General features: G+C 41.7%; 1 protein-coding gene across 1 annotated transcript in view; it reads right to left on the bottom strand.

The window, feature by feature from the left end:
* nfia (nuclear factor I/A) overlaps positions 1-25,100 on the bottom strand; it is a 293,924-nt gene that overhangs the window by 159,477 nt on the left and 109,347 nt on the right. Inside the window, 1 exon segment of the mRNA XM_051933185.1 lies at positions 18,815-19,346. Within this exon segment, the coding sequence (XP_051789145.1) occupies positions 18,815-19,346 (532 nt within the window).

A 25,100-nucleotide genomic window follows, 5' to 3' on the forward strand; every position in this document is an offset into this window, starting at 1 on the left:
TTTATGGTCAAGCTGAGACCAAGCTGATGTCCTGTAACACTTGACATGACGCACCAATCGAAGGGCACAGCTGCCACTTCCCTTCACTGGCTGACTGGTCAGTGTGGTGTCCAGGCACCATGTCAGCAGTGTTACACTCATGCCCTTCTTTGGTGTCAGCAGTGGGATGGCCACAGTCTCGATTTTGGCTTTAGTTGAGGAGAATATCAGAGTTAAGAATTGGACTGTGATGTTTACTTACAGTATGGGCTATAAAGGACTGGCATCCAGATGAGGATTCATTTAGAAATGAGGAGATGGGTAGAGGGATTGATTTACCTTGCTGATGTATAATTAAATCATTTATTTTTTCACACAAATCCATCAGCGCTGCTGCAGCATTTGCCTTAAATGCAGGGATGAGTTCAAGTGACAGGTAGGCTGTCAAGGTCCACAACTCCACTGTTTTTACACACAGTAGTTGCTTCATTGTGGCTCTTCAATGTTGCAGGCTATTTTTACATCAGAAGCCTGCAGTTCCACTAACTGCCTTTAGATGTCGCTGTATGCACCCCCCCTCCCCCATTTTCAGAACTCACCTATTACACTTTAGGATTGCAGGGCATTAAATTCATGCCATTGCAGGCACTGGCAGGAGTGACTCCTCAGGAATGAATTAAAGGGAAAGGAGAAGGAGCAAAAGGTGGCAAGCCAAATTTGAACATCTGTCAAAGCGCTGAACCCTCTAGCCCTGTGCTAAATCACAAGATGGGCACAGAGGAGCCCACTGGACACTGGCATACTTCCAAACTGACTTGGGCTTGTCTGGTTACAAAGCAGCCATCCATTTTCTGGAGCCACTTAATCCATTTTTAGGGTTACCAGGGGTGGGCCTCATCACAGCAGCATCGGGCTGGCACAGACTGGGGGCATGGTGTCTACGTGTTATTTACACCAGGTCAGTTTAACTAATATGCACACCTTTGAGAAGTGAGAAGATATCAGAGTACCTGGGGAACAGCCTGGGCACAGGGTGACCCAGGCATGATTTGAACTCTGACCTGTGGTATAGTGTCTAGTCAGGTGGCACAACTGGCTACTCTGCCAACCTAATACCCTTTTCAAAGAAAAATCCCTTCTCTAGTGCATTGTACTTGATCACAGACGGTCTCACAGATGCCCACACTGGGCACACCATTACACACATACCAAAGTTTTTTGCTAACTTTGCCAAGAGGGTTGCTAACAGTCATCCATATTCAGGCTATGGAGCTGTGGACACAACATACAGAGTGCATTCCAGCAGCCTTCCCCCTGGCAGTGCCCATAGCAAACTAAGAAAATTATAGAGCAGATTTTTTTTTTAAATGCGCGTTCTCATCCATTCCAAGCATTCATGTACTAAGCATAAAATTCAGAGGTCCACAGGTGGAGGTCATTTGTGGCCCAACCACATGAAATGTGCCAGCTGTGCCAATCACTGTTTTAACAAGGTGTGAATAGAACTGCCAAGTTTGAAAGTCAAAGCCAGACAGATTGTGAAGTTGGCATGCAAAAACATGAAACATCAGCTGAGGTCCCTACTGTGCCCTACAAATTATCTGATGGGGGGCGTGGGCACAAATATCTCCAAGCCCAGAAACTGTGAGCACACAGAGGACAAGTGAGGGGTCACTGGGCCACCTGTCTGTCACCTATGGAGTGGGAGACAAAAACAAAAGATGGCACAGAGAGCAGACAAGAACACCCCCATCAGTGTGAGGGGGCCAATGGAGCTTCCTGACAAGTCTCGACGGAAAGCAGGAAACGCCCTGCAAAACCACTGCCAGCTAGACGGACTTCAGGTGACCAGCCATTGACCACCAACTTAGCCCTGTCAGCCAGGTGACCTAAAGAATTCGCCAGAGAAATCCCCTCATCCATCTTCTCAGTCTTTTATCCCATTTATCCAGTTCTACCCCAGTCAAATTGGGGGCAAGGCTGGAACCAACCCTGGCCGGGGCATCTGTGAAAATTCAATTCCATTTTACTCAGACGGGTGCAAGAAAATCCAAACAGACCCCAGATGAGACTAAAGGGCGGAGTTGCAGGAACAAAAGGATTCAAAGTGTCCACCACTCACACAAGCCATTCATCCCACCCTTACAGATCGCCGACACAGAGCAGGCTGCCCACCGGTTCAACAAAGCCCCAGCGCTCGCTCTCTTCTGTTTCGCTGGCCATACGGTACTTTACACGCACTCCTTCACCATCTGCACCAACTTTCCCCACAGACCCGCACAGCTGTCCTGTTTCATGTATTTTCTGCCTTTTTTATTCCAACCCAACTGCTCTTAACAAAGGTCCTCTGCTTGGAGCTGCAGGGCCATCTTTGTTCTCCGGCACATATTCAAATCCAGGATACTGTACCGACTGTGCGATAAAACGGCGAAATCGAGCCGCCAAATCATCGTTAAATTCAATTTCCACTGTGCCTATTCATTTAGGGGGCTGCTAACTGAGGTTTTGACAGGGCGGCACAAAGCAACACAGCAAGCCCCCTTTTCAGCCAAAAGAAATGACTTCAAAATCCAGCGGCACCCCCTCCTTTTCTCATTTCCTTCAAAGTATGTCTTTTTTTTTCTTTTCTTTTCCTTTCATTTTCACACCCTGTGTACCTGTCCACCACAGACCACCTCTTTAATAAGAAATGGGGGGGGGGGGGGGCTCCCAAAAGTGCTGTTGGAGGAGAAAATAAACAAAACCGCCATCAGTTACGCTGCATGACTTTAACTGGGCAGGCTGGCATTTCAGTCGGGCAGAAGGGTAAATAACAAAACAAAAAAAAAAAAAGAAGAGTGACGGGGAGGGAAACACACAGAAGTCGATGATGTTGTTACTTGTTCTAATGGCACTTAATCCCCCCGTCTGCAACTCACTTCTATGTTTGCACACCTCGTCTGCGCCCACCCTACTCACCTGACACTCACACCCTCAGCCCTTACATTTAACAAGAGCCGAGCCCAGTGCAGGGCTAGGGCACCACGGCCACTGGAGGTGCCCACCTGAATGTGAGGATAAACAAGTGTCACGTGTGAAAGAGACTCTGAAAATGTGCTCATTGATTACTTCAAGTACACCGCATTAACGATGGGGCAGACGATAGGATGTGAACCCCAAGACACTGGGAATATGGCTTGTGTGTGTGTGTGTGCACCAATAAATGAAACGACTAAAGTACATATTGATGTGTGTAAATCAACAGATACGATAGATAGATAGATAGATAGATAGATAGATAGATAGATAGATAGATAGATAGATAGATAGATAGATAGATAGATAGATAGATAGATAGATAGATAGATAGATAGATAGATAGATAGATAGATAGATGTGAAAGGCACTATATAAGAGAGAGATAGACAAGGATACCCATATTTATATACATAGAAAGAGAGGAGAGGAGACACAATAATGAAAGTTGTATACAGTGTGTAATATAGTGCATATAACCAGATGTGTAAGGGACTGTATAAAACATACAATGGGTTTGTTAATAAATATTGTTAATATAAAGGAAACAAACAAACAAACCTAAGGAAAACAATGAGTCACTTTTAGTGAGTGCTTCATGTTGTACATACACGTACAAAGCAGAACTGCTGACCACACCTGCAGATCTACCAGCCGGACACACGTACAGTCCAGGTATGTCAATATTCACATTCTAGATATTCTCTCTCTTTACACAGATGTATGGGACAGACACAAACGGAATGACTTCAAAACATGAAGAGGTATAACAATTTTCTACTACTGGGAGAGCTTAGCTATTAGTTAGACAAATACGTTTGATGGACTAGGAAAGCTGGTTAGTGACGTGGATGGGTGGAAAACAATAATAACTAAACAACAGAACTCACGTCTGGACAAATAAAAGGAGACATTGAGTCCGTCCAGTTTCTTTGGTCAGGTAATAACTAAGCTGCCCTCATATCTTACCCAGAGACGTTATTCGATTTTTTTTCATTCCACTGAATTGCAGTCTGCTTCACGTGGGGTTGAACATGCATTAACTGTGTTGCCAGATAGGGTACCAGCTTGTGATGACACAGTGTCCGCCGTCTTTGGGTGCCCGTAATGTGGCGGCCATCACCTCTCTATACATGCGTGTGTGGATTTCTATCTTTAATCACATTCAGAACTGTAACACTCTGATGAACTCTTGTCTCACTTGTCTCACAGAGCATACAGTCTTTTGTTTTAAAGAGTGAATCTTTTAGTGATCTTTTTATTTCTTCTCATCACACACAGCCCTGCCCACCTCCCGCTACCACACACACATGCCGGGAGACTCACAATGCGCGGTTTCTGTTCAAATTTGAAGGTAATTAGATGGTTGCCATACATTGTAAAGTTCTCAAGCCGAACTAGCCGATGAGCTGTCTGCCTACAATTCAAATGAAGTCCTCATCAAGTTCAAATACAATCAAAGTCTGCACAATACAGGCAGTGCAATGACTAGCATTCTCCTGGCAGGGCTTAAGACAATAAGCGTCTTGTTGAATGGTATCTGAATACAAAGAGTCCATTCTTAGAAGTTAGCCAAAGCTGCTGTTCTGAAATGGGAAAAAAATGTCTACCCCCTTTAAGGCTTGAATAGTCTGAACTGTTATGAATACCTCTCCCTGCGGAGTTTAATATATTTTAACCCATTTGAAGCCAAGGGCCTGGCTCAATGTTTTGTTGCAAACAAGCTATGATAGCCAGCGGGAATGCCCAACAGCAGCTGACTTTTTGGCCCAAGAAACTACTTTTAAAAGTAGACCCAAAAAAAGAAAGAAAGGAAAAAAAGCCCCCAGCCACGATATTTTATTTCCATTCTGCTGATCTGTATCTGTTTTACAGCAAAAAAAAAAAAAAAGAAAAAACAAACTCCCAGCAGGCAGCAAAAGATGAGTGGTGCTTCACGGCCCCACGTCTTACTCTGCCTTCTGACTTTTTTGGCCATTTCTTTGGAGTTTGACCTCTCAGATCCACTTCCTATCTATCTGTTATATGGCGCCTTTCCTGTCTTTTATTATACGACTGCAGAACACATGGCAGACGCCACTGTTTCTCCGATTGGAGCACAGGCGGGTGAAGTGGCCTGCTCATGGTCACACAGTGCCAATGGTGTTACCTGAACCTACAAGCTCAGGGTTTAAAGGCCAAAGCCTTAACCATTGTGCCACCCTATCTTACAGTGGCCTTGCCATCTTTCTATATGTTCTGTTATATAGCGCCTTTCACACTTAACTATCTGTGGAATACAACGTCTTTACCACTCATCTGAGCCATTTTGACTTTGTCCCTTGTCACTGCTTTTCTTGTTCCCTTCTTTACATATTCTTCTCTCCTGCTTGTTACTGTCACTCTTTCTTAAACACCCTGGGTGGATAATTGGATGAAATCAGAAGTAGCAAATACAGTCGTAATAATAATAAAATATAGCGCCTTGTGCACCCTCTCTGTGTCCAGACTGTGCGTTTTATTTCCATTTGTTTAGAGGTCTTTGTGCCCTTCCTTCTAGCTTTTACATTTTAATGCCCAAAGCTTCATCAAGACTGAAAGCCCAGCACAGGCCTCAGGACAGCCACATACACTTATTTTGTGCTCCTTTCCAGATGTTGCATTAAACAAACATTAAAGATGTAAAGTGTCGCGGTGACTGGTAGTGACCAGTGGACCCCACAGCAAGAACAGGCCTGGCCTCCACTCCGTCAAGTGCGCCAGCTCGTCTGTACGGATTGAAGAGGCACACAATGCTTGCCAAAGCGCATTAAAACCCACTGCCCCCGAGGTGTTGGGGGGTTCTAATGCGGGGCTTAGAAGAATTAAAGACTTACTTCATGTTTTCTGATTTTTTTTCCTTCTAATTTATTTTATTAAAAAGATATTAGATAAGAATAAAGTCCAGGAGTGTGAGTCACGCTGCAAACGGGCCAAACGGAAGACGTCGACATCAAAGCGGCCCCGAGTTAGTAAGACATTCGTGTCTCACGGAGTTTGTGATCGCTAATCTGACAGCTTCTCAGAAAGTGCGGCCCTCAGAAAGTCTCATTAGCCGCCGCAGATAAATCGCCGCCATTTGATGTCGTAATTAGAAGGCGCATTTCTCACCTTAGGGTGCGTGTCAAGTGTAGGGGGGTGAAATGTAAAGAGGGCGGCGACACGGACGGAGAGACAGACACACGGACACTCGCTCACTGACACCTTGTAGAGCAGGCAACGGCGTGTGGGGACTGCAAACTGTCACTTTCATAGGACGCTGAGAAAAAGTGCTGGGCCACCGAGAGGGGTGCTCTTAAAACTGGACGGACGGACGTGCCATTCACTTCGGAGTCGAGTGACACAAGTGGCACAGCTTATTACAGGCCTGTCTAAGTGATAAAGTCCCCAGCCTGGTCCCCATGTCGTCCTCTTACTGCCAGCCTCATTCCCGCAGACAGAGGGCCGCCATAGCCATAGTGTATGTAACTGGCAGTACGTGAGGCGGCGGCGCCTTTTTATTGTTTTGAATCTTTGATTTCAATGTGAGGATTTTCACAATAGCTGCATTCATGTTTTCATTCTGCTACCTCGTCTTGTTGGACTATCGTACTTTTTATTCATATGGCGCCTTTCCCTTACTACTAGCGCTTCACAAAACATTCAAATGTAGTAACGGGAATTAAAACAAAAACCACTGAATACCAAATAATATCAGCGTTTCTACTGAAGCGACAAAACGATCAATCAATGGGTACCATTCAATAATATTATGATTAGTATGTAATTATTGTTATTTACAAATTAATATTTACAGAGTGAGGTAGAAAGAAAGAGACGGTCCATTATAGTCATTATATCACTGCTAATCTTTTGAATTGTAATAAGAGTATTATTATTATGCTCATTATTTTTACTGCTCTCAGTATCATTATCAGATAAGGTCTTTACTGTCACACATACACCACACCTTCCTTCCCTGTTCCCCGTCCAGCGCCTTCCTCTGAACACGAACTCATGAATTAATGTCGCTCTTCGCACTGAGCTATGCTTCAAGACACTAGGAGTCAGTGCCCATTCTGTCATGAGCCCACCGTGCCCCTGGCAGACGTTGTCCCTCTTCGGCTCCTTTATCGCAGTTTTGGAAATGTCCCTGCTAGGTTGTGTGTACCCTCATGCAGCAGCTTCTTTTTGCTCTTTTACTTGTTAAGCTGTTTCTTAATGCTGACATGAAGATAAGCTCTTTTATGAGTATTACAATAATTATTTTGATGTGAGGACTTGAAAATGTTCCGTTGTAATTACTATAATTATTTTTCATCTCAAAACCTGAAAATGAGTCGCGGTAAATGTGTTTTATTGAAGAGTTCTTTTACGTTCTCCTGCATTCTTGGTACTTCAGTGGCACTTTAGTGGGTTGTGTGGCCCGGGTAGAGTTTCTTACTCCATGAGGGGTTTGTTGAATTTGAAGTCGGGTCTTTGGGCTTTGAAAGGGTGCAGAAACAGAACTCTGTAATGTCTACAGGAAGGAGGCCCATTTAAGTCTGTGTTATTGTACGGAGCGGAGAGTCAGGCACCCACCCACACTTCGCAGATCCTTCCTCGTCTATTTATGAGACCAGTTAGGGAACTAAACAAATAAAAGGCTCTTTCTGCAGCCTGATTCATGTGGACAGTTCTTTTGAGAACCTAAACCAAGAGGCAGGTGGGCTCCTCCATTTTTGAGAGTGTGGCCTGATTAGGCCAGTTGTAGATTGCCGAGTTTGTGTGTTTTGGCATCTGTGTAGAAATCACAACGCCGAGTCCCTCCAGTCTTTACACGAATGTGCCGGCGTGTATGTAGAGTACGTACTGGGGGGACACTTTAGCGTGCTGAACTTGCTTTTGAAGGATTTTCATCATCCTCAGTGCATGTGCGCAATTTTATTTCCTAGAAATATTTGTATCATCTGAAGTTAGATATAAATGACATTAATAACATCTTTCCATGCTGTAACTAATCATTACCGTATTGGTACATTATTGAGAAATGAACAATTCCTGCTGTTATTTTCATGCTGTTTCACTGATAAATGTGCACAGCACACTGATGTGGCCTCTCGTTGTATTTCTGTCTGATTTCTTTTTCTGCCATCGCTGTGTTCATTTGATTCCTGCTGTAAATTCTGACAATCGTGTATATCTGCCAGTTTCTGTCCAGGCCCCTGTTGTGTGACTCCCAAGCTGGCAGTACTACTACAATTAATAGTAAAAATATGAACAACAATCATCATCATCATCATCATCATCATTCTGTCTTTTTTATATAACACACGTCCGGCTCCTTACTCTGCTATCGAATGACTGGGGCATGTTCTTGTTGTTATCAGTACTCCTGCTCTGCGGTAATTAATAACAAAAATAACCTTTGTGTAATTCAGAGTGATTTCCTGTGTTAAAGTTGATTTACCAAACACACCAATCGCACGTTGGCATCATTCAGGACTCACCTCTTCCCTACTGGCGTTCTCCCTGGTCCTTTCGCTTGCCGCCTGTGTCTGATTTGCTCCATTGCTCATTGCAGTGTGTGGAGGTGGGTGCCGTTATTTTTATTTTTTGTTATTCCTGTCTGCCCCGCAATGGGCTTTGTGATATGAAAGGTGCTATATTCTGTAAAGACGTCAGCTTGATTTGTGTCAATTTGAAAAGGAAAGGAAGAGGACAGCACGTTGGCAGCCAAGATGTTGCCGAGTTTCAGAGTTTCATCCACTAGCTCCAGTTTGCCCTCGGGCACCACAAAAAAAAAAAAAAAAAAAAAAAAAAAGAGCAAAACAATCAGTGTGGTTTCAGACCTTAAATCACATTAGCGTGAGCCCAAATAAAAAAGCTGGTGGCAGCAGGGGAGCCGGACTGGGGCCGAGGAGAAGCGAGCCCGAGCTTGACGTCAACCCCTGAAATGCCAAGTGGAGAGTGACCACAACAAAGCTTGCGGTTTCTCCCACACTCGGCCTAAATGGCTCCAAATTATTGTTATTCATCATCGCAGGGAAAGAAAGGGAAATGTAAACCTGCTGTAACAGTAGACTCGCCAAAGCCAGCCAACAAATATTGGCAGATTTTGTTGCTATCAGACAAGGCCCGCGGCTACAACTTGAGCTACCTTCGGATTCTGGAATTCTTAAGACAGATAAAGACGTTGCTCGTTTCACGCCAAGAAGAACAATCCTCCTCTGTTTTTTGCTGACCTTTGCACCTGTAGGCCCAAACGTAGATGGAAGGGGCATGGGAAGGTGAGAACCGGGCAATCCGAGCAGCTCAGTCACGACTGTTTTTTATGAATCGACTCGTTCACGGGCAGGTGGGCACTCGGCCAGATTCTCACCGCAATGACCTCCAGCCGGACGCAGGCTGAGGGAGGCCGTGACGGCCAGGGCATCCCCTTCTCTCTCCACGATGAAAGACGCCGATCCTGCCCTGGAGCCGCCCGCCACCTCTGTTGTCAGGCGAGAGTCTCCCCTCCCCCGTGCAGCCCCAAAGACTTTGTATTGCCGTTAGGTCACGAAGGGGCAAACCCTCGCTTGAATGCCCACTAATGAGCAAAGATCAATGTTTATCTAAGGGGTCAAATGCCTAGTAGCGAAGGTCAGCACCTCAACAACTTAAACCCTGACCTTTGCACGCGCCTGCAGCTCCTCGGAATCAGGCAGGGCCCGCCTGTTTAAGCACTAGGCCGTAAATTAGCCGCAGCTCCTCAGGACCAGGGAGTGAATGGGCCTGCACAGGTTATGGCTGTTGAGACAACACGTGGGTTTACAAGGGCCGGGGACTTTCGATGGTTTGTTGGCTCCTGTCATCTGTACGCCACACGTGGAGAAAGGTAAGAACAGGGCGCGCCACCTTGCATCTGGGCGCTATATCAAAGAAAACGTGACTCAAGCTGCATTGTGGAATAATTCAAATAACACACAACTAAATGAATAAGTAAACATATGTGGCCTGCTTATGATTTTACTTTTAGCTTTATTTACTGCAGTAGATAAATAAATAAAATCATTTCATAAAGCCGCACCGGCTCTCAAATAAATACGAAATTGATGTCTCCTCCCCCACTCCCGATCTATCAAAAACACTTTACACCCACACACAAATAAATCAGCGAATACATGCACTTGCAGCTATTCTGGATTATTATTACACCAGCAGATTAATTCATTAACCCCATTAAGGATCTGACATAAATGAAGAGACGAGCCTCAGTCAATTTGAAACTGTTTTACATGAGAAAACACATCAAGAACCAATCGGCCAATCACTGGGCACCTCAACCACATTCACAAAGCTGAACCTGAAACTCGCCCACAAGTTTCAGCGGTTGGCCGTTCACCTAAAGATGGCATCAGGCACACTTCATTCCCTCACCCGTCGTCTGAACGGCCTATCTGGGCACTGGGTGTGTGAGATCCAACTCTGTACTAGGCACCGCATCTCCGTGGGGCACTGCCACACACTCATACCAGACAAAGGGGACACGTGACAAATCACCAAACTGGCACGTCTTTGGGTTGTGGAGGGAGTTGCAGTACCCTGAGAAAAGCCCACCAAGACATGAAAATAGACAAAAATAAAGAACACCTCCAACTGATCTCAAGTGTACGTCTACTGCCAACAGAGGGGCAGTTAAATGCGTGGACTCCCGGATAAAACGAGAAAGTCGAGAACATGGCTGTGAATTCTCACGATTTTGAAGGCCTCAGAAATGATGCCAGAAGACATGCGGCCCTGGCTTTTACACAGTCACTTGGACAACTTCACATGATTACACCCCCAGAAAAAGATCGTCACGTCCCGGCAAAGGAGCCCAAAGATGGTGACACAACACTAGAAACCATAACGTTAGTAAACAGCAGCATTTCTCCAGAGATATGTAAAGTAAATAATAATAAATCTGGATTCATAGATATCCCACACCCAATAGAAAACCATATTTGTCTGCAAGAAAAAAATCCTTACAAACATAAAATGTACAAAGGTTGTAAAATCCTGATGGTAGGACATAACTACAGCAGCAGATCATATACTCCTGCAAACTGTGGCCAGTGGTGTAGTGAATAAAGTGACAATAAAGTGAATGCCACATGCAGGAACAGCGTAGATGGCAGGATTCCAGTGTCCACCGTGTCAAGCACCAATGTAGTGTCACTGCCTGTATACGTAGCTCGAGATATGAAAACCCATCTAGAATATAAAAGTTTACTCTTTTTGACAAAATTCAACTTCAACTTTTTACAAGCATAAAGAACCAAAGATTTCTGGCACAAGATACGATGGCTCTCTGCTGTTAAGCCAAGGAGTTTGAACATGTCCTGTTCCTGACTCGCTGTGTGACCGAGCAAATCATACAAATTGTAGGCCTTAGGGTTACACGGTATGCCAGTACTGAAAAGGTACAGAAAAACCTACGGTACCATCATGTGTCATTAATTTGGTACAGGAACGTAAACGGTGGTTCTCAGTGCTTTATGAATGCGGTCAGAGCTCCAAGGATGTAACATGCGTAGTGCATACAGCTCAACTCACCAACCACCTCCTCCCTGCTCCTTGTCAGGATTTGTAGAGTGTGCTGGAGCAGGAGAGTACACCGTCTGAGGGCTGTGAGAGGAGGAGGAGGAGGAGGAGGAGGAGGAGGAGGGCAGTTACTTGGTATTGGTACCAAAGTCAAAACTTCACTATTAACTCAACACTAGTAGGCATCCATAAAAGACGTCCACCATAATAGTGTATGTTGTGGCAGACATTCAGAGAGCAGAGTGAACCGCCGAGTGAATCATAAACCAGAACACAAAAAGACAAAGCGACTGAGTGCCACAGTTGGAACAAAAAGTCAAAACATTTGTAGTAGCGGTTTTTGAAAATATCCACAAACTTGGGCCATTAAGAACAAGTGGCCCTGACTCAAATACAGTATCTGTCACACTCATGATGTCACATGGTGCAACTTCTGGGGCTGCATCCCCAACAGGCCGTTACACCATAGCAACAAATCCTCCAAATGGTGATGCATCAATGAAACCAAGATGGGGCTGCTGGGACATTCAAAGGATAACGATAAACAACATGAAAAAGATGTCAACAAAAATAAAAACGGAAAATGAGAGTGTATTTGAATCGTCGCCATATCCAAACCAAATTAATAAAAGCACTGAAAAAATGCAATAAACACCAACTCTTCTACTGTAAAACTGAAGTGTTGATCCAGTATGCCAGATCAAAGTCTTCTTGAAGTTGGCATTTCAGAAAAAAAGGATGTCTTACCAGTAGGCTGAAGCTTATTTAGAGTAAAACAAAACACTTTATTTAAATGTAAAACACGTCCTATGTCAAAATGTGCAAATCTGTTCAGGAAATGTTGGCGTGTGTGTGTGATTGGTGTGTAGAAAGTGCGCCAAACCGTTTAAGAATATTACCAGAATGCTGTGCACTTCAACCGGATTGGCTAGTCAATGTTTGCTCAGAACAACTGATCCAAATCTGCACTTGGTTATTTGGCTTTGCCAACGGATGCTGGCAAATAAACGGGCACTCCATTTAATCACCCTAACGTATTCCAGACATTAGTATTCTTGAATTGTGGGAGTGAAGGAGGACTAAAAGAATGAGAGAAAACAACCACAGAGCAGCAGGGACCACCACCACCAAAGCCCGGTCACCCTAGCTCTACATTAAAAACTCAAAGACAGAAATTCAGAATGAAGAAATATCATTTACTTTATAAAAAATGTTTATAAATAGGAGAACATTCTCTAAGCCATTCAGTCCAGTTTAGGGTCATCTCCACATGAGGGTCCACACTCACACTCACAAGCCCAATTATGTTTTACTTCACTCCCACAATTTCCAAAAGTGAACTTTATTGTCATTTCAACCATATACAAGTATACACATAGACAAAATTGCGAAGCTCAGGGTCCACAGTGTAACAACATGACGTGCAAATAATAAATTAAAAATAGAATTAAAAATTTAAATTTAAAATTACTCATAAATAACCAAACCCTATTGTTTGACAGGTACGTATTTTTTACTTTCGTTGTACTGGAAAATTCATTAAATGAATCCATTAAGTAATCAGCTAATTCCTCAACCATCTTAGATCAATAGCTAGCTAGAGATGAAAGGCACTATATAATAGATAGATAGATAGATAGATAGATAGATAGATAGATAGATAGATAGATAGATAGATAGATAGATAGATAGATAGATAGATAGATAGATAGATAGATCATATATTTGTCCCAAGAAGTAAATTACATTTTTACAGATGCACAAGAAACCTTATATAGGAACAAATATTTTAAAAATCTGCAAATCATTCAATTGGACAAATAAACAGTTCAGTATTCCCCACATACTAATTCCCAACCAATGAACGCACTGTTCCAAAATGACCTGAAGAGCTGCTCCCCGATTATTTCAGTTACCGGCGCACAGACTACATGGCTGATGAGATGATTCATTTTCCCAACTCTCTTCAAAAACAGAAAGTCACCTTAGTAAACACCTCAGCACAGCACACAGCATAAATAAAAGAGAAAACTTTACTGTAGTAGGACAAAGTGACTTTACTAATGAGAAATTTCATTTCAGCAAATTAATGAATTATTAAAATCCTTTAGTTTAAACAATATAAAGACAAATAAAGACATTAGCCACTGGCTCTTGGTTTAAAAGAGACAAACTGAAACTTGTGTAAGCTGCGGTGAACTCGGGATCAGCAGAGTTAAACTTCTGTCAACTTTCCCTAAATGATGCCACCCCCACTGCCCACCCTTTCATTAGCGGGCAGGGGGAGAATGAATGCCTCGCCTGTGTTCGAAAGGTCTGCTCAGCCGCATCCAGGAATGACTGGTGAAAATGTGCAAAGCAAACAGGAATTAACAACAGGCCAAGGTAAAGTAAAATAAAAGAAAAAAAAGAAAAGAAAAAAGGAAATAAAAATCTGACAAGTGGAGGAGACGCCGCTAAGGGTTTTTATTATAAGTGGATTTACTGCACAAACATCAACAAAAATTACTTATAGTTAGCATCTGATCAAGGGAGTGCAAGAAACATGGAACAAAGTATGGGATGCTGTTCAAATTAACAGATCTGAGCCCCCCCATAAATAAACCATAGTAATATTTCCTGAACTAACTGCCAAAACTATACAGCATGTGTAAATAAGGAGCCAGCAAGCTCTGGAAAACAGAATTGGAGGAAAGCGTCACAAAACAATTCAGCGTGACACATGGGCCCCCCAACCGGCCCAGCCCCACGGCAGCCACACTCCACTGTTAGACTTAATAATTCTAAAACCAGCCCATTATTGTCTTATTAGCGGCCTAATGAAAATCATCTCGACTTGCTGGAATGCCGACACGTGCAGGCAGCTAAAGACTTGCGCTTGATAATCACTGTGTTCACTCTGAGTCACATTGTCATACAGGACTTACACGCCATAAGCAACGCAGAGCAGCTTTCACTCTAATTCTGGACTTATTAACACTTTATTAATATTTTGTTAACAGCACAATGAAGACACAAGGCTTTATGAGAAGTGGATTCTGCAACACACTTTGGGTAGACTCGCCCTGGCATCGAAAAGGCTGCCTTGTATCCTGAACACAACACTGGCCCTTTCAAAAGACACATTAAGTGAACACCTGAAGCACATGTAGGTAAAGCGATTCACCCCAGGGTCTGACCACGTGCCAGCCATAGGAGGGAACCTGACAAATCCCAGTCGGGATCCACTACAGCAGAGCGGATGCTTTCATTTAAATAAGGAGACGCCTCGGGCTCTGCCTTCAGGCATCTCACACTTCTACACCATGTTTTGCAAGTAAAGTCAAAGGTTAAATCTGACCCTCAGGTGAGCCTCTCCAGCGCCTTTTTCCGGAGAGGGGAGTCGCGTGACGTAATTTGATATATGTTGTTACAATGGTGGGAGAGAACACATTTGATTTTGAGTGTAAAAAATGCAAAAGAAAATAAAAAAAACGATAATGGGGGACCTCCAAATGTGTAGAAGATGGACAGACATGAAAGAAACGACATAAGCTGGAGAGATAAGGTATAATAAGAGACAGACTAACCGACAGTAAAGGCACTGTATGAGAGGTCGATATGTAGAGAGACGTGTTCCTGTGACTGTCTCTAACGAGCTCCTGACAGGTACAGTACTAATATTACTTTCAACCAGCTATAAATATTCATAATGCACACACGCAGCGCTGCTGCGATTGACATCTCATATCTCTACACTCGGCAGCTCCTCATTGTTTTTGCCTTCTTCATCAGTTGTGTATTATTATTTTTATTTTTTTTGGCAATATGATTAACGTGTATTAACTGCTGTTTTCACTTCAGTATCGCAGGTTTCACATTCAGGTAAGACTGTGAAGTACTCGGTCCTCACTGCACATATCTTAAGTATGGAATTATTCTCACTTGCCTCCTAATTATGTCCTAAAAACTACAGTTCTACTAATAAACATTTCACTTTGAAAAAATGACACCAAAAAGTACTTAAAGCAGTAACAGCTTCCTTTCACTGATCATAAACTACATTTCTCTTGCAACAGTGATTGACTTAAAAGGCGCTATACAGAATTATGAAAATTGCTGCTCTGATTCATAAATGAATTCAATATGTAGAAGCTAAAGGGCAGAACAGTCAGGATATGGCCATTTACTAGTACTGTATACAAATTGTATCGATTATTACCTATACAGTACAGTATGTGCCTCATTATTATTCTCAGCCTTACTCTTATTCTTGGTGCAGTTGTTCTCCTGCTCTCCAGGCTGTGCTCGCCATGGACTGAATGCCATTCTTAATATTTTTCTGTTGTTTTTGGGCTCCCAGGTCCCCAAGTTTAATTAAGTGGATTTGAAAAGTGGATGTGTGAATTGCTGCTGTGCCATATTCACCGTCCTGACACGCTCGTATTATGGGGTGTGCGTTTCAAAAGGTATGTTGGCAGTTTAGTGGCCCTCCTCTTCTCTAAATCAGTGGTCCTGTTTCTTTTATTATTAACACCATTTATTTCCTTAGCAAAAGTAGGTTCTGAAATACTTTTAATAATTTTGCCAAATTATTTTTGATGTCTTTTTTTTTCTTAAAGCCCAATAGGCTTAGCCTTCATCCTATTTGGCTCCATGTTCATGGTGCTCATTTGCAGATGTGCGTTTTTCTTTTTTTTGGATGTGGATTAGCTCCTCTAAAAATATCGATTCCTGACACAAGTGTGGATTAGGCTTTCTGTTCCTTTTCTTAAGGCTGTAAATATTCTTCATGTTACTTCACATGTAAAAAGCCTACACATTTAGAAATGGACAGCTGAAATTCTGGCCTGCTTCAGTGTTTTAAAGATTGCACATCACCTGTACTCACGCACACGCACACACACACACACACACACACACACACACACACACACACACACACACACACACACACACACACACACACCCTGTGTCCTAAGCAGATCAGCAACACAAAGGCCAGCGTCAGCCCCTTTTGTTTTTTGCCTTTTGCTTTCCACAACTGCATAAGGAGAAACAGCTCTTTGGATTTTACTCCTTGTTTCATTTTCGTTTCAAGCTTTGTTAATATAAGGAATATTAAAGTCACACTCTTTCTTTGCCCTGTACTTTCCAACATTAACTTTATTATTCCAAGAATTCTTCTTTGCAGAAATCTTTCTGCTGTGTATAAGAAATGAAAAAATAAAGGATGAGACTAGCGCTTCATGAACTGCAAGAAGCTGACACCACCATGGGTTACACTTTTGTTGTTATTTATTTCTCTTTAGACTTTCCTCCTTAAGAATATACAAAGTTACACTTACACATGACTTTTTAGTTAAATAAATAAACGTACATTTTTGTACTAACCTAAACGGTTATATTTTTTTTATGCTCATTGGTTCCTCCAGCCAACAGATGGCACAGTAGAATTGCCAGTGATGCTGGGTATTTAATTGCCAGGTGCTTTTAGCTAGTTCCATATCCACTTCAAGCCAACAGAGGGCGCCACTGAACCTCCATGTTTTGGAGTACAAACTCATCCCCTTTTTAGATGGGTACACACCACAAGACAGACATGCTGTTAGCCCAAAAGGCAGACTCACTGCAAACACTACACAAGCAAAAGTGCAAATCAGGTGTCATCCTCAATGACAAACAGTGCACGTGTTTTGGAAAGATGAACTTATTCAACCAAGACGTACACTTCCTAGGGTCAAAACTAAAATCAAAAGTTCAAAACTATGCCAAGGCCACCACCAGGAAGGCAAACATTTAAGCATCAAAACAAAAGGGGTGAAATAAATGAAGAGCAAGAATAAAGTCAGCAAGGCTAAAAATTTCTGAACGTGACATTTTGAAGAGCACAGCATAATGTTGTTCTTTATAGTTATGGTGTGATGACAACACTGCTGTCAGTCACATGACATCACCCAGCAAAGCCACCTTCAACACAGAGAAACACACAAAATGGTGCTGAGGGAAAAAAAATTGTACAACCAAAATAAATGAAATGAAATAAACCCAGAAAAGGTTTTTGAGTATCTCTAATTCGAAATTCCAAGAATGTGAAACTTTCTGAACACCAACGTGACGCCATCGGTGCTCCCTCTAGCTTTTTGTTTTTGTCACTGCTGAGCTGATGTGAACAACATACTGTATTCCAAAAGGACTTCTTCATTCTCAGTGTGTTTGATCTGGTCCCCCATGAAACACAAGTGCCACAATCAATGACCAGATGGGGAGAGGGGCATGGGCGTCATGACACACAATCGATTAATCATCTTTTGAATGTTCTTCATTTATTTAACTAAAGACAAAGACTATATTAATGAAAGTTTTGTCATTTTGGGCCAGGAGCTCAGAGGTTCCCCTCTCCCCTAAAGTGATTTTGCAGGCTTCAGTCCTTTTAGAGAGTGTTGGGCTCAGGACTTTTCTGGTGGAATTTAGGCTTTTGGTTTTTGGATAGGCTTGAATTACAACAGACGACACTCTCGATGTGGAGGGGATCAGACTTTATGCTGTGTTTTCATAGCAGCAGCCTCACCCTGGGTTCATATCTCAAACATCTCGTCACCTTGTCCAGTCTAACTGAACACAACACATGGTGACCACTCTGACTCTGTTTAGAAATGTCAAGCTGCTTTTAAAATTAACAACTACCAGTACAAACTCAACCAATACGAACACACTGAAAAAAAAGAAATAAAAAAAGAAAAGATCATCTGAAAATGACATAAAATTGCACCTCCTATGTTCACAATGGCAAAGAAGAACCCAAAGGGCCCACCGCCGTGGTCAGCATTACTGCTCTCTCTGCCTGACACCCCAGTCCCAGAGGGTTATTTCCCAATAAGTAGTAGAATTTCTTCTTCATGACTGTGTCTATAAATTTCCTGACCGCTTAACCATGCAGAGCAATGCATTTACTGAACCACAAACATTTGGAACTCCCATTGAATTCTAAACATATCAGCACAGTTCTGTAGACATGACCAGTGCAGTGGCCTTAATAAACGTTAAAGGAGGTTAGCAGTCCACACACAAGCAGCGTGGTTTTGACTGGCCACTGAGAGACCAAACTCAACAACAGACAGGTGTGGTCCAAGGTGACCACTGCAACCGACACAGCCCTCCAAGCAGGCATGTGCAGCACCACAAGTGAATGTCATGCACATCTCAAGCTCATCATTGCTCCATTTTCCATAACATAAGTGGACTACCACACAAAATGAAAATGCACATGAGACCATAAAGTAAAAATAAGCAAACTCACCCACGGCGTGAACAAAGTATGCCAAGTAAAGGTCGAGCTCTTTAACTGAAACTCCTATGTGATGGGGTTGTACACACAAGCTTGGATTGGAGCATTGAGGAGACTTTACAAGGCGTTCGCCATCAGTACTTTCGAGAGGAATCCCCTTGAATAAAATCACCATGACTAGGTCTAACCTCCAGACCTTGTCCGCCTGCCGCAGGCAGTCAATTCTCCGCATTTTGCCTTTCTGGTCCGGATTGGACAGTACACAACATGGCGGCTTCTTGCCAGTGACTGTTAGAACAAAATCCTCTCGAAACTCAGGCCGGATGTCCTTGCGTAATTTTGCCAGTAGTCGGGAGGCCCACTTCTGCTTGACCTCTGGCTTCTCGCTGAGCAACTCATCCTTGACTGCTCTCTCCTCTTCCTTCGACATGCGCTTCTCATGCTTTTTGAAGTATTTTCTTTTCCGAGCTTGAAGGTTAAACCATGTGTAGGCGAATGCTCGGACATGGGGCAGGAGTGCTTCTATGAAGGGATGGAATTCATCCTGAGGAGAAAAAGAACGACAGAAAGAATCATTAGAATTGGTGGGACCCACAGGAGGATCAGGCTGAACTCAAGAAAAGTACATTAGGCCCACTGGGAGTCCAAGAGAGGACCTTCCTCCCAGTCACCAGCTGTACGAGGGCTTAGGCCTAAAATGCAGCTGGAAATGCCAGCATGGGGTTATAATGTTCAATTTTTCATGCGGACCTTGATTGTCACACATTATTCTTTGGTGTATAACAACGACTGCTCCACACATGATGCCAAAATGGAATGGCGAATTGGCGTGCATACCAATGCCTGAGCAGACAGCACAGAAACGCATCACATAACGGCTGCATACACATGCTGAAGAACAGCCGTGAAAGGCACTGTATGAAAATCCTTCACTCCAGATTCAATTCTGTTCACATTTCTGAGTGGATTGCCTTACTTTAGTGTGCATGTATGTTTGCACGTGTGTGTACAGATATACACAAGTTCATCAACTCTATGGCGCTTCATTAAAAATGACAACTAAATAATTAGTCATAAAATCTTGACTTATATTCTTGTACACACACACATATTTGGGACTGGATTCTCAGATTTGGGCTTGAAGTTTTTATTTTAAATTCAGAGTGTACGTGTGTATGACCCTATGTTATGCTGTGTCTTTCACGTCTTGCTATTAAACAGTACTTCTCATATCTACCTGTCATCTATCTAGTGCCTTTCATGTGTTTACCTACTGCTATACAGTGCCTTTAACATCTGTCTGTCTTTCGATTCAAGGCTACGCTACTCACTGATTATGGCACTGGATAGGTTGCATGCTGATTAGCATACTGTATGCACAAAAGAATTTCACAGGACTTTGTAGACAACACAACGGTGACCCTAGAAACATAAAGGCAAACACAACAACATTTACTGATCTCCCGTTGAAAATCGGCACTGGTCATGGGCTCAGCTTTTTGGGGTGTCGCAAATCCATGATTTCTATTAAAGGCTGACATCTCTGGGCGTACAGTGTCAAAAAGCGGCTGAGAGCTCCAGAGCTGAATAAGGTGGTCAACCTGCGATTGCCAGCGACAAGTCCTGCAGAAATGAAGCTTGGAAATGAGATGATGGCGGTCTTTTTAACAGTAAATCTGTACTCAAAAATCTATAAATGAAACAAGCTCGATCGGTCTAGTGTGTAAACATTCATTTATTCTGTTAGTTTCACTACCCAGTTCCAGCTGCCATTTCTACCAGGCAACTCCCAAAAATGGAGGCACAGACCAATGGACAGTGATGAGGCATTTCTGATAAAAAACAAGAAAGCAATCCAAGATTAACATAAAGAAAAGATGGAGCAAGAAAAAAAGTAAGCAGCAGAGTGCTGGATAATACGAACAACGTCTTGACATCTAACATGGTGTTCACGCTGCCTTGGACTAGTGAAGGCTGTGCTTCCTGGGTGTCACACAGGCTGCCCTGCCCACGCCATGTAGCCTGTCAGTACAGCCACATAGTCACTAATGTCATGGTGCTATGATGTCCATCAGTAATGTCAGGGTCTTTACGATGGGTATGTTATAGTTGTGTGTGTTTGGATCACTAAAATCAGGAAACAGGAAGCAACTAACACATCTCTTTATTCTCTCAAAAATAAAAAATTATATTATATTATATTATATTACTATTATATTATATTATATTATATTATATATATTATATTATATTATGACTGGTTTACCTGCTGTATATGTACCACAAGTATGGTCATTACTTAAAAACTGACAGTTCATCTGTTTTATAAATATGAAAGGTATTTAATTAGATAGATAGATAGATAGATAGATAGATAGATAGATAGATAGATAGATAGATAGATAGATAGATAGATAGATAGATAGATAGATAGATAGATAGATAGATAGATAGATAGATAGATAGATAGATAGATAGATAGATAGAGAACTACTATATGTAGCACACAGCTATAGATGTGAAAGGCCCCGTTCAGTAGCTCAATCGATGTGATGGCCACTATTCTGTAGAACACATAGCTAGATATGCAGGCAGGCAGACAACTAAGCTTCTTCTTCTTGTATTAATTTACTTTACATGTCACTAGTCAGCCAACATCTGTCCAGTTACTGTGTTTTATAAGCTGGTCTTAAAATCCTTTAATCAGATACAAAGAGGTATCAATCCCTAAAAGAAGATTTTTTTTTTTTTTTTAACCCATAACTATTGCTTTTTTAATCCAAGAATTAACTGAACTCTCTGAAGCCGACAGGCTGGTGTCCTGTTTTCCCTCCAACGGTCAGGAATTTGCGGCTCCTCGGCACACTCGACAGAGCAGTAACTACAGATTGGCCTAATGTAATAACTTTTTTGAAATAAAAATGAAACAAGAAAAAAAAAAGGGAGAAAGAAAATGAGCGTGCACCGGGTGTCCAGCAGTGCCTATAATGCAATAACTTCTTTTCAGACACGTATTTAATCAGGGAGGTTAGGACTAAATCCTTCTTTAATGGAACACTTTCTAGATTACATTTTTTCTGTATTGTGCAAAATCCTGCTATGCTTCTTTTATACCTAGGACCCCGAGGTCAGAGAAAATTTATATGATCTCTAGAAAGCCAACAAAGGCTGAATTAAAGCACCTCTATGCAAGATGAACACAATAACCTTTTTTTTTACCCTGCTAAGTACAACACTAAGTACATCCAGCAAAATACCGAAATGTTTAAGCAAATCTTGCTGGCAGCCTTCCAGACAAAAAAGGCAAGATACATCTTAATAAAAACAGAAAGGGCATGTTAGGTCTTTGCAAGACGAAATGCAGAACTGCATCCCATTGCTAATTTTCTTAAACATGTAGCAACAAAAGCAAAGCAACTCGGGTACAGTCAGGAAGAGAGGCAAGCTATCAAATCCAGATTCAGCTCCCTTTGATTTCTTTCTTCCTTGCAGTGTTGCAGGGACCTGGCCTCTCCGGGAGAACACCAAGAACTCGGCTTTTTTTTTTTTTTTTTTTTTTTTTTAAGCAAAGAAATTATATGTTAGGAGTACACTGGGAAACTCGAACAAAAGCACACTTTGACATGTGAAGATACGCTCACAGCAGAGGACACGCCGATGTGTGCTGTGCAAAGGAGTGAACTTCTCGGCTGTGAATAATTTGGCTGCTATCTTAACTTATTTACAAACCTTACATATTTTTAAAATACACCACACATACCCACACACATACACATCTACATAAATATATATGTATAATTAATGTACATACACACACACACACACACACACACACACACACACACACACACACATATATAGAAAAAATAAATAAAAAGACAAATCATCATAGATAGATAGATAGATAGATAGATAGATAGATAGATAGATAGATAGATAGATAGATAGATAGATAGAAAAGAGTTGCTCTCTCAATATTAATCACATACAGTTTACTTTTGTAACATATTTCCAATAACCTTCCAAATATTACATAATTACAGTAAACCACATAAACACAACAATGAACACTTTAGACTAGAGTTAGACAGACTTTAAGCACCTCAGTATTTATTACTAAATACAAACTAAGGACATACTAAATATTGACCAGCTGGCAACGAACAAGAAAAAAACAAAACTCAAGTCCACAAAGAATCCATCATCCCTTGGCCAGCTGGCCATCTAGCCCTTCACTGGTCATTCCAACAATGTTACATTGTGCTGGTGGACATCAGTGACAGGAAGAAAGCACAGCAAAGTCCTGGCCTCGGGTCTGTCAGGGGGAAGGTCACATACAAATGCAGACATATTTATAAAATTATAATAGGTGAACAGAATATGAGAATAATCATATAGAGAGAACAACTGTGAGTGACACGTTAAAAAGGCTGATGAACAAGTAGATAGATAGATAGATAGATAGATAGATAGATAGATAGATAGATAGATAGATAGATAGATAGATAGATAGATAGATAGATAGATAGATAGATATGTTTAATTTTAAAAATGACCTTTATTTACAATTCTGTCATAACTACCATCACATTAACAGACACCATAAAATATACACACTATAAAATATGCAAACAGACTTTTCTACTCACATTTTGTCAAAAGAAATTCATTTTCTGTAGAACTTAAAACATTAGTAATACCCAAAAATCTCCAAAATATGCCTGTGTTATTAATTAGTTTATGTAATACAAATTTAACTTAAATCTCCAATGAATGAAAAGCTTAAATATTAATAAGGCATGGCTGGCTAGTCCAGTTCTCCCCATATTTCTCCTAGGGTTTAAAATGGCCTTCTTAGCTTGACAAGACAAAAAAATCACCAAGTAAGCACTGGTATATAATAGATGGCTAGAAAACGAGTTAAACAATAGATAGATAGATAGATAGATAGATAGATAGATAGATAGATAGATAGATAGATAGATAGATAGATAGATAGATAGATAGATAGATAGATAGATAGATAGATAGATAGATAGATAGATAGAAATAAAAGGCACTAGATGAAGCTCACAGTAGCCTGCATTAAGATGATTGCATCTTCCCAGAGAGGCTTTACACAAAAATGAAGGGACAACAAGAATAGTTTTCTGCAGTGAGACCGGGTCTTGTACAAACGTCCTTTTTGAAATTTTAAAATTACAGCAGCCCCTCTTTCATTTCTGTAGGTGTCGATCGCATCACAATATGAACATCTCCACATAAAACTGACATTCCTGTGGCCAACCCATGTGGTGAATGTAAGTTATTATTATTATTATTATTATTATTATTATTATTATTCATCTATTTTTTTTAGAGTCACTCTAAATAGATATGCACGTATTTTGTTACATTTTCAGAGGGACAAACAAAAAAAGCTTGTGGAGGCCCAGCCGGCCGGCCAGGCTTCGCTCGGAGCATGCCAGAGTGTCTGCTCGAGTGACAAGGCTGCTCCCGTCTGTCAGGTGAATTCAAAGCAGTCCTGCGGGCTCTGGACTCCGATATAAAGGGCTGCTCCATTTGGGAGTTTCAGCACGACTGGAGTTTTGCCGTTTATCAGCTGAAAGCTGAACAAAGCGCACATCACTAAAAGAAAACTCTCTTTCACACAAAATGTTCACAAGAGTGCCGACTTGTCCCACTGCGAGATTCTCAACTTGTAGGTAAATAGAAGGCTGAAAAGAAAGTGAGGCACAAAGTATTTGCAGATATCATGTCATCTCGGCTACCTTCACAGCTAATAAAGAGTGAATTAGGCAGTTCATGAGAGATTAATTAGCCTGACGAGACTAGGAAACAGGAGAAAAAAGGGCAAGAGAAATGAAAAGAAAAAAACGAGAATGCAAAGCGTTATTGGGCACAAAACATGTTGTCTCGTGACACTTGCAGCATTGGATGACACTGTGGGAAAAAACAAAATAAAGAAAAAAAATAAGAGAAAGGGGACATCAACTGAAAAGGCAAAAAAACAGAATAATTAAAAGTAAATTAATTCACTTTTTTTGTGGCAGTCAAAATGGCCTGGCACCTTACATTTCACTAGATGACTCAATGATCATCTCTTAATTGTCAAACTTCTTAAATGTGGAAGCCTGAAAAATGCTAAAGATACAGCACTGGCAGAAAAAAAAAGAGCTAAAAAGGTCTGAAATGAGTGCGAGGAAACTGAAACAAACCGGGACAGATAAGTCTGCGAAACAAAGAACGGCACTTTAGTACACACAAATAAACTCCAACATTTCAGGAAGAAAAAAAA

This window comes from Erpetoichthys calabaricus, chromosome 10 (genome assembly GCF_900747795.2).
Source record: "Erpetoichthys calabaricus chromosome 10, fErpCal1.3, whole genome shotgun sequence".
Lineage (NCBI taxonomy): Eukaryota > Metazoa > Chordata > Cladistia > Polypteriformes > Polypteridae > Erpetoichthys > Erpetoichthys calabaricus.